Here is a 16,723-nt window from a genome sequence, read left to right as displayed (position 1 = left end):
AGAGTGTGAGTTTCAGGCCAGCCTGGGTTACAGAATGAGGTTACAGAATGTCTTAGCAAACAAAAGAAGAAGAGGAGGAGGGGCTGGGGATTTAGCTCAGTGGTAGAGCGCTTACCTAGGAAGTGCAAGGCCCTGGGTTTGGTCCCCAGCTCCGAAAAAAAACGAACCAAAAAAAAAAAAAAAAAAAAAAAAAAAAAGAAGAGGAAGAGGGGGAGGAGGAAGAGGAAGAGGAGGAGGAGGAGGTATGATGCGGTTGGTAGGAAATTGTTGGGTTCAGAATGGAAGCTGAGGAAACTCACTTTAGAGACAGAAGGAAGTTATCGTTGGTGACTGGGCCTTATCTGGGTCACCAGGTTTTAGGGTCCTTGAGTCAGCTTTTGTAGCCAGGTCCCCTTCTGGACTCTGGTCCAGAATTTTGGAATGATAGGGAACAAAGGCAAGCCGCACAGTCAATGAAGTCATAACCTTCATAACTTGTGTGCCTTCGTTTAGATACCGGGATAACAGCATGTTCCTTCTTTACATCCTCTATTGCCTAACAGACAAACATGAAACACCTGAAGAAGCAGGTGAGGAGTTGGGTTCCAGGACCTGGGAACCTGAACTAAATTTTGATTCTGCCTGCAAGGTGGAACTCACTCCTGAGATGACTGAACTCAGGAAACCAAGCCCAAACAGAAATCACTTTGAAAATAATGCAAGGGGGGGTGATAGAGGAGAGTAAAGCTGTTGGAATGAGGCTGGTTACAAAAATATTGATATTTTCATACAATTAACGAGGGAAGAAAGAATAGGCTTTGGGGAAGAGGAACTTGGTGCATAGCGTGTTCTCTCACTTGCAAGCTTTTAACTTGAGACACCACTGCTATTTAGAGCATCTGTCCTTTTCGTGGGAGCAGGGGAGTTTTCCTCCTTCTCTCCAGTTAATTTTTCTCTGGTTCCTCTCTGGAAAGTTAAGTTTAAAAACAGTATGTCTGAGGCAGGCAGTTGGTCCTCTGCAGAGGAGGGAGTGGACCCAACCTGCCTCCTCCGACATCTGGCATTCGATGAGTATCTGTCCTGGGCCAGCGGTGGTGAGAAATATGCTATTTCTATCTAGTTCCGGAGGAAAAGCTGGGAGATGGCGATGACCTAGGGTAAATGGTCGAAGAAGGCAGGGCCAGTAGAGTGAGGCGGGAATTGAGACGGGAATGGAGTGTTTGGATCTTTGAGGCCGCCGTAGTCGCGACGCTGCGGTCGCCAAGGCAACGGCAAGAAGCAGCGCCAACCTTCTAGGCGGTGCTGGCGCCTTGGCGGTTCGGACCCTAGGCGGCGCGGAATCTGTAAACTGCCCGCCGCCCGGTGTTTGTAGGTGCTGTGGCCGCGTGGCCCGAGGGAGCAGGAACCTGGGGACTGTGGAGGGCGTGGCCCGGCCGGAGGGGAAGGCGCTGGCTCCCCAGACCCCCGTCTGTCCAGCCGCCATCCGTGGGCCTCAGGTTTCCCACACAGAACGAGAGAAAGAGATTGGGCACCCCGGCCTAAGGGTACTCGATCTTTGAGCCCAGAATCTTCTCTCTTCTGCAGCTCCGGGACAGACTGGCGTTGCCCAGCCCCATGGACGTGAGTCCAGTGCTCTGTGCTCGTCCGCCTCTGAGCTAGGATTGGGGAGGGGGCTTTGTACCCAATAAAAAAATCTTCTGACTCAGGACAAGAGCTGTGAGACAATGCCCACCCGGCATGAACTTCCCTCTTGAGGTGGCACGTTTCTGGGATTCCTAGCAAGATAGTTTTTACTAGCAGTCAGGGAGACGGAGAGAGGAGGGAGCCTCTGGGACTTCATTGTGATGGCCTGATGGATAAGAGGTGGGGTTGAGTGTAGCCAGGGGCCGAGGTGAGGAGCCTTTGTCCATGAAATAAAACAGTTGTCTGGGGAGCCGTGGGTGGAGATGCCTGAGCAGCTGGTGTGGAAAGAAGCAAGTTGGAAAGAGGGACCAAGGCTGAGGGCTGAAGGATGGGAAGGTTGTTAGGCTGGAGTCAGATAAAAAATCTGTGTAGAGAAGTATTCTCCAAAGAGCAATATTTCCCAGGTGACTCTAAAGTGACAGCGGATACTTGATAGTGAATAAGGGTGGCGAAGGTGAGTCAGGGTGTTGCCCTACTGCCTTCTCACCTAGTTCTAGGTCCCTCCTGGCATCCCACCTTTTCACAGCTTCCTCTGTGCTTCTCCAGACCTCCCCTGGCCCGTGGAATCCAGCCCCAGCTTCCATCAGCAGCCCTACCTTGTTGCTTCCCACCCCTGCTATCGTCTTCATCGCTGTGGGCATCTATTTGGTGCTGCTGGGCCTGGTGCTGCTGACTAGGCACTGTCTACTGGTGAGGAGCCTGGGGTGGAAGAAAGGGGAGGGAAGGGGAGGAGGAACCTGGTCATTAGTGTCCCCCTCACCTGCAAGCCTTTATCTTGGGACACCTTGCAATTTAGTCAGAGCATTTGCCCTTTCGTTGGGAGCAGGGGAGTCCTCCTCGGTGACTCCAGTTAACCCTTGTCTTGCTCCTCTCCAGAAATTAAAGTGGAGAGTTGTCCCTTCCCTGCTGTCTAGCCCAGATCCTGAGTCTTGTCATCTCCTAGGCCCAGGGCTGCTGCACAGACTGCAGCTCCCCTTGCAGGAAACAAGGTGCCTCAGAGACCCAAGACTGTTGCTGGAGCTGTGCAGAAGCTTGTGACTTCCCTCTGCCCAGTCCGGGCCACTACCTGGACGCCTGCTGCCCTCATCCCAGTGAAGCTGTGAGTTCCATTCTTAACCCAGATTGCCCCCTCAGACCCAGGTGTGATCTGGGCCGCCATTTTCCTTGTTCAGCACAGTTATTACTGAGCAGTAACCCTAGGCCAGGCACTGTTCCAGGTACTGAGTCATAGGCCGGCAGCTAAAAGCAACACAACCTATCAGATGGTTTCTGGTGATGAATGGTACTTGAAAGAAAAGTAAACATAGGGTGACGACTGGAGAAAGATGATTTGCGTGACAAGCCCACAAGCCCACAAGCCTAGTACATAATGCGGTACATAATTAGGGCTTTTTTTTTCTTTTCTTTTTTTTTTCTTTCTTTCTTTTTTTTTTTCTTCAAGACATTACATAGCTCTGGTTGTCTTAGAGCTTGCTACGTCCTTGAACTCACAAAGATCCTCCATTTCTGGAGTACTGGTAATAAAAGTGCATGCCACCGCACCCAGCCTCCCAGTCAGGACTTCTGAATGAGGTAGTTAAAACAGGGCTGTGAGTAAAGTGCCTGGCTGTCGGGTAGGACCTGGCTCTGATCCCAACAAAACACCCTCCAGCCATTAGGCGAGTGTTCAGTTTGGGGGAACAGCCCTACTGCGTTCATTCAACAGCCCCACTGCGTTCATTCACCGTCCTGCTTTTAGAAGTAGCTCTGAGAGCTGAGGATTTGTTTAAATCTAACATTACTTAACTTTTAGAGTTTTGTTTTGCAACAGGGTCTTATATATCAGACTGGCCTTGAACTCCAGATCTTGCTTCTGTCTCCCAAGTGCTAAGATTATACAGTATGTACCAAAACATACCTGGCTTGATTTTCATTTTTTTCACTTTTAGTGTTTTTTTAATTTTTCAGTTTTGTTTCTTTTATTATTATTTTATTATCCTGTTTGGCTAGTTTAAGCCTGTAAGAGGAAAGCCAGTTGGTGGTGGTGGTGGTGGTAGTGGTGGTGGTGGTGGTGGTGGTGGTGGTAGTGGTGGTGCATGCCTTTGATCCTAGCACTTGAGAAGCAGAGGCAGGCAGATCTCGGAGTTTTAGGCTAGCCTGCTCTACAGGGTACTTCTAGGACAGCTGGGATTACCCAGAGAAACCCGGATCTGAGGAAACAAAGAAACAAATAATGAGTTTGTAAGAGGAATCTGTCCAATGGCCTTGCAAGAAAGTGGCATTGGACTTTGGCTGTCGTGGCCCCCACCACTGCTCCCTTGGGGTCTGAATTACCTTTCCCCAGATTGCTTTGGCTTTGGTCACTTTGCTCCCAGGAGTCAACTGTGTTGTTTTTGCTTTATACACACAAGCACATCTCTTGCCCAAGTAGAATTAAATTTCATCTCAGCCATAACCACCTTCAATCTTAAGAAGAGCCATGTGCTCTCATTGGTTCTGGTGAGCTTGCTTCTAGCTAGAAAAACTGGCCTTGGACCACAGCCTTCCTGACACATTTGCTGTTTCGAGGTCCTGTTCCCAGCCGGCATCCACAGGCACCATGATGGCAGAAAGTGTAATTTCATTTTTTAAAAATGAAGTTATACTAATTATTAAGCAAGATGGAGTTATGCTGGTTTGGTTGTTTTATTTTGATTTTATTTGCTTTTTTTGAGACAGGGTTTCACTACGTATCCCTGGCTGGCCTCGAACTTTCTGTGCAAATGAGACTGGCCTCAAACTCACAGAGATCCTCCTGCCTCTGCCTCCTTGGTACTGGGATTACAGGTGGGTTTTGCAATAGCAACCTACATTTTTATTACAAAAAGTATTGATCCGAAATAATCATGTAGCAGGGCAAAGTACTTGGCTATCATCAGAAGAAGCCAGGAAAAGGAGGAGGAGCAGAGAGAGGTGAGGAAGGTGCCGTTGTTTTAGATCAGCTCTGTAAAGTTGTCCTGTGTGTTACGCTCATGCTCTGCTATTTCTACCACACATTACCAGCTCCCTGGCCAAGGTGGCCCCACCACATAGTCTGCTTCTTCACCATATTGCACACTGGCCAACATCCATGTCTGGACATGGAGATTGTATTATTTTGCCCCTCTAGTCAGGGATAGTTGTGGCTTTGCTGTGTAATGCCAGTGTCACACAGTGAAGCCTTGGCTAACAAATTGCTCCCCAGTTTAAGCTGCAGCAGAATCAATCGAGGGGTGGAGGTGGGGAGGGAGCTGAGCCACAGAAGACAGCAATTTGTACATTTGTGGGTTTAAAAATGTTTGATGTGATTGACTACCTTCTTAGACAGTGATTATTTTGGGTGCATAGATTTAGACAGCAGAGTTCCTGTCCTTGGAGCAGTGACCTTCCTTAACAGGGAGGGTTAACAGACTGAACAGAGGAAGCAAATTCATAACTTAGATTGGTTGTACTTGGTACAAATCCCTGACGGATGTTTTGAGTTTCAAAATAAACTACAAGGGCTGGAAATGTAGCTTAGTTGGCAGAATGTTTGCCTGGCATGCAGGACGCAATGGGTTGATTCCCAGCACCACATAAATACGCCGTATAGGGGCTGCCTTCTGGTCTGCAGGCAGTAGGCATACATGTGGATAATGAACATACAGACAGTGCAAACACTCATACACATGCCATTAAAAATTAAAAAATCCCCTCTCGTGCCCTGACTTACCATAGCCGTGCACATCTCCCAGTTGCTTTTGTAATTTCTGTCCTTTCAACGAGCACCCAAAGACTGTGGTCACCCCAATTCTAGCAGTCGCTGTACTTCAAGGAGGAATGTATACGGGCACAGTGTGTATATAAGTTTATTTTTATAACCCATGAGTGGGAAGTCCCCCCTTGGTTCCTCTGTAAATAAAGATCCTTATGGCTATCAAAAAAAAAAAATTAAAAAAGAAATCATAGGTTCAAAGTGAGGCTACATAGAAAGTCCAGGGCTAGTCTAGGTTAGATTCCCTGTCTCAAAAATAAGCAGGGGGTTGGGGATTTAGCTCAGTGGTAGAGTGCTTGCCTAGCAAGTGCAAGGTCCTGGGTTTGGTCCTCAGCTCCGGAAAAAAAAGAAAAAAAAAAAAAAAAAAAGCAGAGGACTGGAGGGATGGCCCAGTAGTTAAGGCATTGGCTGCTCCTCCTGAGGACTGGGTTTAGTTCCCAGCACCCATTTTCTTTTCTTTCTTTTTTTTTTTTCTTTTCTTTTTTTTTCCCCAAAGCTGGCGACGGAACCCAGGGCCTTGCGCTTTCTGAGCTAAATCCCCAACCCCAGCAGCACCCATTGTCTAAATCAGAACTGTAACTCCAGGCCTGGGGGATCTGAAGCCCTTTTCTGGCTTCTACAGTCATGCAAATAGTGCTCTGAGGACCAGGCAGCCAGAACACCCATACAGGCAAGATACATTTAAAAGAAATTTAAATCTGTGTTGAAAAGTTTTTATGTAAGTAGGGCCAGGTTGGTGTTGTATAGCTTTAATCCTAGCCTCGTGGCAGAGGCAAGTGCAAATTCTAGGCCAGCTGTAGCTTCCTAGTGAGAGGACAAGGAGCTGCCTTCTGTCATGTAATCTGCCTCTGGTTCTCTAGACTGGCCAGGAGGTGGGCTCTCAGGTTGAAGTGAGGGAAAAAGGAGACCTTTGGTTCTAAGAACTTCTATCTTGAGTTACAGAATGATTTATGGTGCTGAGCCCCTGTCTCCTTTCCTATGTGGCTACATGGAGTAACAAGACAGGGATCCAACTTGTTAGGGAAAAGGATGATGGAGGTTGACTGTGAGAAACAAGATTCGGGCTCTCATCCATTGCCCAGGCCTTCAGAATCGTGTGCATCTGATCCTGTCCAGTTTCTACTGGATCCAGGAAGAGATGTAGAGTGACCAAGGATAGGCAAGTTTGTCCTGACCTTGATCTGTCTTTCCTTAAAGTACATTGAAGGGCCTCTGTTCTCCAGGTTCCTTATAGTAACAATGACAACAGAAAGGTCACAGAGCTTGTCTGTCTGGCCAGTGTAGACACTGAGGCCCACAGAGGCTGGAGTGACTCACTTGCCTGGGGTCAGGTAGATGTGCCAACTGGTCCACAAACCAGGGTTTTCTTCCTTTCTGCGGGAGAGACCTGCTTGCCGAACTGCATTGTTAGGAGGATGGGATTGGTTCCTTTCTTCCCTACCTCCTGAGTATAGTAAGTATACAGGGAGCCAGTGTGTGAGGCTGTGTGCTGACCCCAGACATTCTCCCTCTGCTCCTAGGATTTATATTGTGAAGGACAGAGATAAATAAGTAGACAATTATAGGAGTTGGGAAAGGGGGTGATATCCAGCTAGGTGATCAGAAGGAAGCCTTGCATGTCACTGCCTCCAAGGCTTCTCGCCAGGCGGCCTGGGCTAAGACTGTAGTTTGTACTTTATAATAAGCTCTTGTAATACTGATGTAATTAGAATTAAGAACTATTGCTAAAGCTGGGCATAGTAGCTCATGCCTTTGATTCCAACACTTGGGAGGGAGAAGCACATAGATCTCTTTGAGTTCAAGGGCAGCATGATTTACATAGTGAGCTCCAGGCCAGTCAGGGCTACATACTGAGTTGAGAAAAACAGACTGCAGTGGAAACCAGAACTGTGGTGATCTGTGGCTCCCATCACTGAGCACTGACTAAGGAGTCCACAGACACACTGGAAAGTAAGTCCTATGTCTGTTTCAGAGATGAGGAAACCGAAGCTCAGAACGTGATTTAGGCAGAATTCACACACAGGGATTTCTGACTCTAGGGCTTAAGCACTAACTAGCCAGTAAAAATGTCTGGTCCTCCCAAGGCCAAAGATAAACCCCACCCAAGAGCCTATAGAAACACAAGGTTAACTGGCTACAGAGTCCTTGTTTAATGTACTTAAACAGTGGAGTTCTTCCAGAAACCTTGCTTGTGAGAGTCAAGAAATCCATTAGCCAGTTATTAATGGCTGGACTAAACCCTTCTGTGAACGGAGCCAAGAAATGCTTTTAATGCCCTCCTTTCTGAGGTAAGGGCTGTAAAGTGTTCTGGCTAGTGACTCTGTACACAGAATGATGGTGTGGTCTTCTAGAAACCCACAGACCAGACTTGATCTCCAGAGATGCCCCCAAACCACTCTTTATCACACACAAGAAAAACATTTCTTTCTCCCTTCTACCATTACACCTACAGCCTTCCCCCTGTTGGCAGTAACTCGGCCCAGGTTAGACCCCTTTCCCTGACTGGTCTCCTCCCCTTGCTGACAGCTGATCTCACTGGCTATCTGACACCGTACCCCGAAATCTCAGCTGTTAGAAAGGTCATTTCCCTATTCCTGGCTTGGCCCTAGTCTCTGATTGAACTGTGCAACTGTGGCTGTCACTAGCTTTTCTCGTGGCCTCAAGGAAGCCAGTCTCTGACACCGAGCCATCCTGGGTGTGTCCACTCCAGGGTCTTGGCCTGCCTCCCATCCATGCCTGGGGTAGTTGCAGATCATTTCTGTCTCAGGCTAGAGGAGCCGAGGGTTATAGGGGTGAATGTCCCTATATCTCAGGACATTATGTCCACAAGACAGAAGAGGCTGTCTTCTGCCTTTGCCTAAAGAGAGTAAAGTGATATGCTTAGCTCGTTAATTCATCCGTTCAGCACTTATCTGTGTCTCAGGCATCTGCTAAGCATGAGTCCTCACACATGAGATCAACTGTCCTTGCCTTTGAAGCCTTAGAATGGAGCTGACATTCCTGGCCTTGGGAGAGCAGGCACAGGAGAATCCAAGGCCTGGGGAAAGCAACTCTAGTCCAAACCAGTTCCTCTGGCTGGCCGTATTCTTCTGGGCAAATCACTATGAGTTTCTATTTCATTATTTTGTGATGAGCCTCCACCCCCATCCCACGAGTGTGACCCCAGTTCAGGGTAGCTTAGTAGCAGAGTGCTTGCCTTGTCTTCATGTCACCCCAAGTTCATCACTGAGGGAAACCTCCTCCCTCCTTAAAGATTTATTTTATCAATATGAATGTTTCGCATGGTTGTATGACATGTGTGGGCCTGAGGAAGTCAGAAGAAAGTGTCATGTCCCCAGGAACCTGGGATCTGGAGTCAGGATGGTTGTGAGCCATGATATAAGTGCTGGGAACTGAATTCAGGTCCTCTGGAAGAGCAGCCATTCCTCTTTTTTTTTTTATTATTATTATTATTAACTTGAGTATTTCTTATATACATTTCGAGTGTTATTCCCTTTCCCGGTTTCCGGGCAAACATCCCCCTCCCCCCTCCCTTCCTTATGGGTGTTCCCCTCCCAACCCTCCCCCCATTGCTGCCCTCCCCCCATAGACTGGTTCACTGGGGGTTCAGTCTTAGCAGGACCCAGGGCTTCCCCTTCCACTGGTGCTCTTACTAGGATATTCATTGCTACCTATGGGGTCAGAGTCCAGGGTCAGTCCATGTATAGTCTTTAGGTAATGGCTTAGTCCCTGGAAGCTCTGGTTGCTTGGCATTGTTGTACTTTTGGGGTCTCGAGCCCCTTCAAGCTCTTCCAGTTCTTTCTCTGATTCCTTCAATAGGGGACCTATTCTCAGTTCAGTGGTTTGCTGCTGGCATTCGCCTCTGTATTTGCTGTATTCTGGCTGTGTCTCTCAGGAGAGATCTACATCCGGCTCCTGTCGGTCTGCACTTCTTTGCTTCATCCATCTTTTTTTTTTTTTTTAAATATTTTTATTTATTTATTATATCTGAGTACACTGTAGCTGTCTTCAGACACAGCAGAAGAGGGCATCAGATCTCATTACAAATGGTTGTGAGCCACCATGTGGTTGCTGGGATTTGAACTCAGGACCTCAGGAAAAGCATTCGGTGCTCTTAACCACTGAGCCATCTCTCCAGCCCTGCTTCATCCATCTTGTCTAATTGGGTGGCTGTATATGTATGGGCCACATGTGGGGCAGGCTCTGAATGGGTGTTCCTTCAGTCTCTGTTTTAATCTTTGCCTCTCCCTTCCCTGCCAAGGGTATTCTTTTTCCTCATTTAAAGAAGGAGTGAAGCATTCACATTTTGATCATCCGTCTTGAGTTTCGTTTGTTCTAGGGATCTAGGGTAATTCAAAAAATATGGAACGCTTCACGAATTTGCGTGTCATCCTTGCGCAGGGGCCATGCTAATCTTCTCTGTATGGTTCCAATTTTAGTATATGTGCTGCCGAAGCGAGCACAGCCATTCCTCTTAACTGCTGAGCCATCCCTTCAGCTATCTGTAGATTTTTGGCTTGTTTGTTTTGTCCTTTAAGGACAAGGTCTTCTGTTGCTTGGGCTTGGGGTACTGGCACTAAAATAAATTCAAGTCAGGACACCTGGCTTAGACGGGGTCCCTTAATGTCAGTGGTTCTCAACCTGTTGGTCATGACCCTTTGAGGGTCATGGGGGGAGTGGGTTTCAATTTTTACAGGGCTGACCTAAGATTATCAAAAAACAGATATTTATAAATCGTAACAGTAGCAAAATTACAGGTATGAAGTAGCAATAACATTTTTTTTTTTTTGGGTTGGGGTGGTATATATTAAAGGTGGTAGCATTGGGAAGGTTGAGAACCACTGCTCTGTGTAGCCCTGGCTATCCTGGAAGTCACTATGTCAATCAGTCTGGTCCAAACTGACAGAGATCTGCCTGCTTCAGCAGTAGGAAGTGAGTGAACCCCCCGACAACTAGGCCACACAGTGAAACCCTGTCTCAAAACAGGACAAGAGAAACCCCAGTTCTTGGTAGGTTGAAGCAAGAGGATTGTCATGATTTTAAGACCAGCCTGGGTTTCATGGTTCCAGACTATCCTGAGCTATAGAGAGAGAGCCTGTCTCACAAGGAAGGCTAAAGAGATCTTATAGATTGGTTTCATGCCAGCAAAGAAATCTAAAACCCAGAAATTATCTTCATGAGGATCAAAACATGTTAACATGTTTCCGGTTCTAACTTACTCTAAGGTGCAAGGGGCTCTGAGAGTAGGGTACACCATATATATAAGTCATTCTTTTTCTTCCCTTTGAGCCAGACACTGACATCCAAATTCTAGCCAGACTTAAAGCCAGTTTTTGACTGGTCCACTGTGCTCACCTGTAGGTCTCCCCTGAGACCTAGAGCTTGCATCTCGGAACACAGTGATAGAGTACTACACCACTGCTGATGTTCAACATGGAGGACTGCTTCATTTCCAGTGCTTTGTTTCTCTGTCCCTGGGCTGGTGGGTCCTTCTCAGCCCCTCTGCTTATCCCCCTCTCTCTTTTTCCTTAGGGTTGGGCCCCTCGATGCCCTCGATGCTGCCCATTGTGTGACTGTGCCTGTGCCTGCCAGCTCCCAGACTGCCAGAGCCTCAACTGCCTCTGTTTTGAGATCAAGCTCAGATGAAAGATGGAACTCGGGGTGTTGATCTTTGGGGAGTGGACAGCCTCCAGGAGCTCCTCTATAATGACCCTTAGGACACCACTACTAGGGCACTGGAGCTATGGATGGCAGGCCCAGCCTAACTACCTGGGAACCTTGAGTGGAGGGCTTGGTTCCCTGAAAGGCAGGATCCTGAGAGCCCTTGGACAGCTGAAAAGGGTCTGGTGTTCTGGCCAGTGCCCCAGCCTCTCCTCTCCTCCCTCCCGGGATAAACTATTGAGGGTGAGGATGCAGGACATTGCTCACCCAGGCAACAGTGTGGGAGGGCTCTGCCAACCTGGACTGTCAGGATAAAGGGATGGCCACCCACACCCTTCCTATAGACTCCTGGTTATTTTAAGAGGTGAGTATCCTGTCTGCCTCTGCTCTCCTTTAAAAAAAAAGTACAACCACCGGCAGACACGAGTCAAGGGAGGAGGGACCCAGCGGAGTCAGTGGGAGGCAGCATCTAGATGTTTTCCCTTCTTGTTCTGCCTTAACAGATCCCGGACCTGAGATTGATTTCTCGACGAAGGTCACTGTATTTCTAAGGAAGAGTTTCTTCTAAAGACCGGTGAGTGAACATTGGCACCTCCTCCTCTCCAAGCAAACCTAAGCTTCCTCTTCTTACCCCCCTAGGCAGGGATGAATGTCAGGGGCCTCAGGTTTCACTAAATATAGGTCCTTGCCGCGGGATTCGTGGTGGGGAAAGGGCAGAGGTTATGGAGAAGGTCCGGGGACACTGGTGCGGGGGTGCGTAGGGGAGGGGTGGAGAGTAGGAGCTGCCTTATAACCCAGCCCTGGGCCGCGGGGCTCACTCGCTGCTGACCAGGCTCTGCGGCTTCTTTCACTGCACCACAGGTGGGCCGCTAGCTGGATTGGAGGATGGGAATGGGGGTTGCGGATTCGGGCCTGGGGAACTGGATGCTCTGAAAGCAACAGGGTGATAGAGCTCCGAGACAGATTCTTTTTTTTTTTTTTTTTTTTTTTTTTGGAGAAGGAAATCAGGTTCGGGAAAGACCGGTCTGGCTGTCGGTCATTTCCTCAAACAGGGTGTGTTTAGCTCGCGGGTGGTGACTCCCGCCAATCTGCTAGGCAAGGCCAGGCTACGCCACTCGGTTGCGATGTGGTCCGCACACTAGTCCGGGGAGGATTTGCCTGCGTACCTTGCCAGCTGCGCCGCCCTCTCCCGTTCCCTATGCGTGCTCTGGATAGGAAGGGATCGAACGCGCCCTGCCCTTTAGCCAAGCGCCGAGGCAGGCAAGCTCGGAACTTCTGCGTTCTTTGTAGTGACGTCAGGCTGCAACTGCACAGGCCGGAAGCTAGGGGTCTAGGAGAAGAGGCCAGCCATCATTTCACTCTGAACCCCCCCCCGCCGGCCCCCCCAAACTCCTCGCCAATCCACATTCCGGCTGAGTCACGATGCTCGCGCGCGCGCGCCAGACAGGGACTGGGGGAGGGGGGCTAGGGCCTGGTGACCTGAGGGATGTGGCTCGAGTCACGTCCTAGCGGGGCGGAGGAGGGATCTAGTTCTAGCCGCTTGTCTCCTCCCCAGCGCCCCCTCCTATCGTAGCATCTTGGGGCGGTGCCGCGCACAATGCCCGCTTGCAATTGGACGGCTCGCGTCCCTGCAAGGGAAAAACCTGCAGAGGGCGGGGCGGCGCCTTTAAATGTCCGGGGCCCCGCCTCCCGTCCCCCCCACCCCAGCTGAATAGGCTGCGTTCTCTTGGAACGCGCCGCAGAACGAGGTTCTGGTGACCCTAGCCGCGTTCCCTCCTTAGTCCTTTCGCCTACCCACCCGCGTACCCGACAGACCCACCCCGTCCTGTGCCAGGTGAGCGCCCTTTCACACGTGATCGGGGAAGGGTCTATGGGGTTAGGATCTTGGGCCGGTGGCGGGCAGTGCGGAGCCGTCTTCCCCACGGTCCCTCACTTCTCCCTTCTCTACCCCCACACTTGCCCCCAGCCCGGATTCTCCGGCCTGCGCCTCGGCGGTTCGCTGCGCCACGCAGCAGCCCAGCGCGCTGAGTCATGCCGGAGGAGGAAGCAAGATGAGGTGGAAAAACAGACCCCTCTTTATTTTTCCAAAAACTTCCCGCTATGCAAAGCATCAGGGTCCCATTGCCTGTTGTAGAGATCTCAAGAAGCGATGGGGGCTGGGGAGGGGGGAGTCGGCTCTTATACATTCACAGGGTTTCCGCGATGGGGTGGACGAATTTGGTTTCCTTCCGGGGGAGATCCTGGGGAAAAGGCTAAACTCCTCAGCTGCCTCACTCTGTGCCCCGTTAACACTTGAGTATCTTTTCTTATCTGTGACCTTGATTCTGAGCCTGGAACCGCTGTAGCGGTATGAACAGCACGTGCCTCTTACATCCTTCCCCTCCCCTTCTAACAGTATGGAGGCAAAGGTTTCCTTCTACCTGGGCTCCATAGCCCCTTTTCTGTGTTTCTGATGGCCTGTGTTTTTCCTAATTTCTTTTTCTCGAGCTCTTTTTCCCCAACCATCGAGAAGAGAGAAGCCTGACCTTGGGGTGTCCTTGAAGCCTGGGCCGGCCCCGGGTGGCTTAGAAGGGGCGCCCCACCTCAGTCGGGAAATCTGGGTTCTCTCTTAGCTCTCGCCTTTGGGTTGCTATGTGGCTTTAAGCACAGATCATTTCTTTCAGATCATTTCTTTCAGATGAGGGTATTGGGCTTTCTGCCCTATTCTCAATCCTTAAATTCTAAAATATTCCCGGTTCAATTTTGTTTCTAGGCAAGGTGACCCATGGCAACGCGCAGGCCAGATGGGTCCAGCTTCAACATGACCCGCCTGTCCCTGGCTCTGGCTTTTTCCTTTCCCCCAGTTGCCAGTGAGCAACCCCACTCTGAGCTGGGCAACACCCAGCAACAGACAGAGTTAGGAAAGGTACAGGAAGAGGCAGGTCTAGTATAGGGAAGTCGGGTGTAGGGGAGAGCTCTGGGACAGGAAGTATCCCAGGACCCTCAGGGAGTGGGGCAGGGGAGGTGGGGGCTATTGCCCTGGCCTCCCGGGAAGGAACTTTGTTACGGGGGAGACCATAGGATGGCCCAACTGAACACTTGTCCCTGTCTGTCTCCCTCACCAGGAAAGCGCTGCCACCGGCACCATGCCCCACCCATACCCAGCACTGACCCCGGAGCAGAAGAAGGAGCTGGCTGACATCGCTCACCGAATTGTAGCTCCGGGCAAGGGCATCCTGGCTGCAGACGAGTCCACTGGTGCGGTACAGGCAGAAGAAAGGGGGAGGAGGGCCCAAGGCTGGGGGTAACAGGCTGATCCCCTTATCTTCCCACATGACCCTCCCTTCAGGAAGCATTGCCAAGCGCCTGCAGTCCATTGGCACCGAGAACACCGAGGAGAACAGGCGCTTCTACCGCCAACTGCTGCTGACTGCCGATGACCGTGTGAATCCCTGCATTGGAGGGGTGATCCTTTTCCACGAGACACTGTACCAGAAGGCAGATGATGGCCGTCCCTTCCCCCAAGTTATCAAGTCCAAGGGTGGTGTTGTGGGCATTAAGGTAAGGTGGGGCTCTCGGGTATGAGATGAGAGCTGGATCTGGAGAGGGATTAACAGGTTGGGAGGGGTGACTATTGGGTTAGCGGGCCTAGAGACAGACTTAGGCATGGTTGACTTAGTATGCATTTACTCCGTGTGAGTTTTTGGTCAGTGTTTGGGGTAGAATTCAGGTCCTTGTGCATGTTAGGCAAGTGCTCTGTTACCAACTTAATGGTCCCCCTGTGATTCTAAGAATGTGATTCCACATCTATGGATGAAAAACTTAAAAGTCAAGAAGTAAAATGGTTTTCTCAGTGAGGGGTAGCACCAGGTCCCTCTAGTACAGTTAACATTCCTCTCAAATAATACACATATCTTTCCTCGTAAAAATAGTTGCAGGCCATGAGAGGCTGCAGTGAGGGATGAAGTTGGGGCTGGGTGAGGTAAAAATGGCCATAGACCTGACTGCTATTCTCCTCCCTGGCAGGTAGATAAGGGTGTAGTGCCCCTGGCTGGAACCAATGGCGAGACCACTACTCAAGGTGAGAATGATCTGCCTCCTTCCCTGCTCCACCAGCCTACCAGGGTTCTAGAGCAAACCTGTCTGATCATAATATTTCTCTCTTCAGGGCTGGACGGGCTGTCTGAGCGCTGTGCCCAGTATAAGAAGGATGGAGCCGACTTTGCCAAGTGGCGCTGTGTGCTAAAGATTGGGGAGCATACTCCCTCGTCCCTCGCCATCATGGAAAATGCCAATGTTCTGGCCCGTTACGCCAGCATCTGCCAGCAGGTGGGACTGGGCCACCTCCTAACACAGTAGCTAGTGTGGGCTAGCTTTCTGTCCATCTGCCAGGATCTACCTCCCCCAGAGCAGCTGTTCTCAATACTCACTATGTGTCAGGCTCTTAAGTGGAGGCCACGCTGCAAAGCAGAGGTGTACAGGCAAATCTAATAGACTTGCTTGTCCCCTGTAATCTGCTGAGGCCTTTGAAGCCCGATTCCCTATCATCATCAAGATAAGTTCATGGCTGATGGTGTGTAGTCAGGAGACCTCACTACCCTATCCCTCCCACAGAATGGCATTGTACCCATTGTGGAGCCTGAAATTCTCCCTGATGGGGACCATGACTTGAAGCGCTGCCAGTATGTAACTGAGAAGGTAGGTTGCCTGTCTACTAACTTGGTCAGGGTAATGTGGTAAACTGGGCCCCACTGAGGTAATCCCTGTTTTCCACCTTATCCTGCTGTGTTCCAGGTACTGGCAGCTGTCTACAAGGCTCTGAGTGACCACCATGTCTATCTGGAAGGCACACTGCTGAAGCCCAACATGGTCACCCCTGGCCATGCTTGCACCCAGAAATTTTCCAATGAGGAAATTGCCATGGCAACCGTCACAGCACTTCGTCGAACAGTGCCCCCTGCCGTCCCTGGTGAGGCCCACTCCCTCATCTTGGCCCGGTGAAGTGGATGTGCCATCACCTTTGACTTTGTCCCGGGTAACTTTTCTAGGCTCCTCCCTGCTCTGCATTTCTAATGAAAACGCCCTTTCCTTCTGCCCTTGCTCTCCAGGGGTCACTTTCCTGTCTGGAGGGCAGAGTGAGGAAGAGGCATCCATCAACCTCAATGCTATCAACAAGTGTCCCCTGCTGAAGCCATGGGCCTTGACTTTCTCCTATGGCCGAGCCCTGCAGGCCTCTGCTCTAAAGGCTTGGGGTGGGAAGAAGGAGAACCTGAAGGCAGCCCAGGAGGAGTACATCAAGCGAGCCCTGGTAAGACGGGCATGGAAGTGTGAACAGGTGCCTGGGCAGGTGGGGGTCACTCGAGAATTCCTCTGATTCTTCTTCCTTTTTAGGCCAACAGCCTCGCTTGTCAAGGAAAGTACACTCCAAGTGGCCAGTCTGGAGCCGCAGCCAGTGAATCTCTCTTCATCTCTAACCATGCCTACTAACCAGAGCTGATCTAAGGCTGCTCCATCGACACTCCAGGCCCCTGCCTACCCACTTGCTATTGAAGAGGGGCCTTCAGGCTCTTTCCCATCACTCTTGCTGCCCTCGTGTGTGCAGTGTTGTCTGTGAATGCTAAATCTGCCATCCCTTCCAGCCCACTGCCAATAAACAGCTATTTAAGGGGG

At 50.2% G+C, this 16,723-nt stretch overlaps 2 protein-coding genes and 1 non-coding gene across 5 annotated transcripts in view; 2 read left to right on the top strand and 1 right to left on the bottom strand.

Annotated features, from left to right (window-relative positions):
* The window catches only part of LOC103691235 (uncharacterized), a 19,271-nt gene extending 2,548 nt beyond the window's left edge, over nucleotides 1–16,723 (top strand). Inside the window, exons 2-13 of the mRNA NM_001419053.1 lie at nucleotides 2,209–2,352; nucleotides 2,606–2,761; nucleotides 10,946–11,438; nucleotides 11,578–11,648; nucleotides 14,179–14,311; nucleotides 14,403–14,614; nucleotides 15,080–15,134; nucleotides 15,222–15,382; nucleotides 15,668–15,751; nucleotides 15,848–16,022; nucleotides 16,162–16,361; nucleotides 16,445–16,723. Coding sequence (NP_001405982.1) covers nucleotides 2,209–2,352; nucleotides 2,606–2,761; nucleotides 10,946–11,059 — 414 coding nt within the window. The 3' untranslated portion in view covers nucleotides 11,060–11,438; nucleotides 11,578–11,648; nucleotides 14,179–14,311; ... (5 more) ...; nucleotides 16,162–16,361; nucleotides 16,445–16,723. The remainder of the gene's footprint in view (nucleotides 1–2,208; nucleotides 2,353–2,605; nucleotides 2,762–10,945; nucleotides 11,439–11,577; nucleotides 11,649–14,178; nucleotides 14,312–14,402; nucleotides 14,615–15,079; nucleotides 15,135–15,221; nucleotides 15,383–15,667; nucleotides 15,752–15,847; nucleotides 16,023–16,161; nucleotides 16,362–16,444) is intronic.
* Nucleotides 9,770–9,876, bottom strand: LOC120100124 (U6 spliceosomal RNA). The gene has a single exon (XR_005499917.1). It is a non-coding gene; the product is annotated as a U6 spliceosomal RNA (small nuclear RNA).
* Nucleotides 11,522–16,723, top strand: Aldoa (aldolase, fructose-bisphosphate A). 3 transcript variants are annotated; one of them, NM_001271536.1, is made up of 9 exons: nucleotides 11,522–11,648; nucleotides 14,179–14,311; nucleotides 14,403–14,614; nucleotides 15,080–15,134; nucleotides 15,222–15,382; nucleotides 15,668–15,751; nucleotides 15,848–16,022; nucleotides 16,162–16,361; nucleotides 16,445–16,723. In NM_001271536.1, exons 2-9 carry the CDS (start codon nucleotides 14,200–14,202, stop codon nucleotides 16,538–16,540), a joined length of 1,095 nt encoding a protein of 364 aa, NP_001258465.1. In that variant the 5' UTR covers nucleotides 11,522–11,648; nucleotides 14,179–14,199; the 3' UTR covers nucleotides 16,541–16,723. The 3 variants fall into 3 exon arrangements, with proteins under 3 accessions (NP_001258465.1, NP_001170776.1, NP_036627.1); NM_001177305.1 differs by lacking the exon at nucleotides 11,522–11,648 and adding an exon at nucleotides 11,895–11,935; NM_012495.2 differs by lacking the exon at nucleotides 11,522–11,648 and adding an exon at nucleotides 12,766–12,908.

Source organism: Rattus norvegicus, chromosome 1 (genome assembly GCF_036323735.1).
Source record: "Rattus norvegicus strain BN/NHsdMcwi chromosome 1, GRCr8, whole genome shotgun sequence".
Taxonomy (NCBI): domain Eukaryota; kingdom Metazoa; phylum Chordata; class Mammalia; order Rodentia; family Muridae; genus Rattus; species Rattus norvegicus.
Note: the sequence above shows the minus strand (reverse complement) of the source record. Positions and strands in the feature narration are given on the sequence as shown.

Excerpts from the sequence above, each read along its gene's own strand:
- Aldoa (NM_001271536.1), top strand. The coding sequence starts at position 14,200 with ATGCCCCACCCATACCCAGCACTGACCCCGGAGCAGAAGAAGGAGCTG. Across the intron at positions 15,383-15,667 it reads ACGCCAGCATCTGCCAGCAG|AATGGCATTGTACCCATTGT; the intron begins GTGGGACTGGGC and ends TCCCTCCCACAG. Across the intron at positions 16,023-16,161 it reads AGTGCCCCCTGCCGTCCCTG|GGGTCACTTTCCTGTCTGGA; the intron begins GTGAGGCCCACT and ends CTTGCTCTCCAG.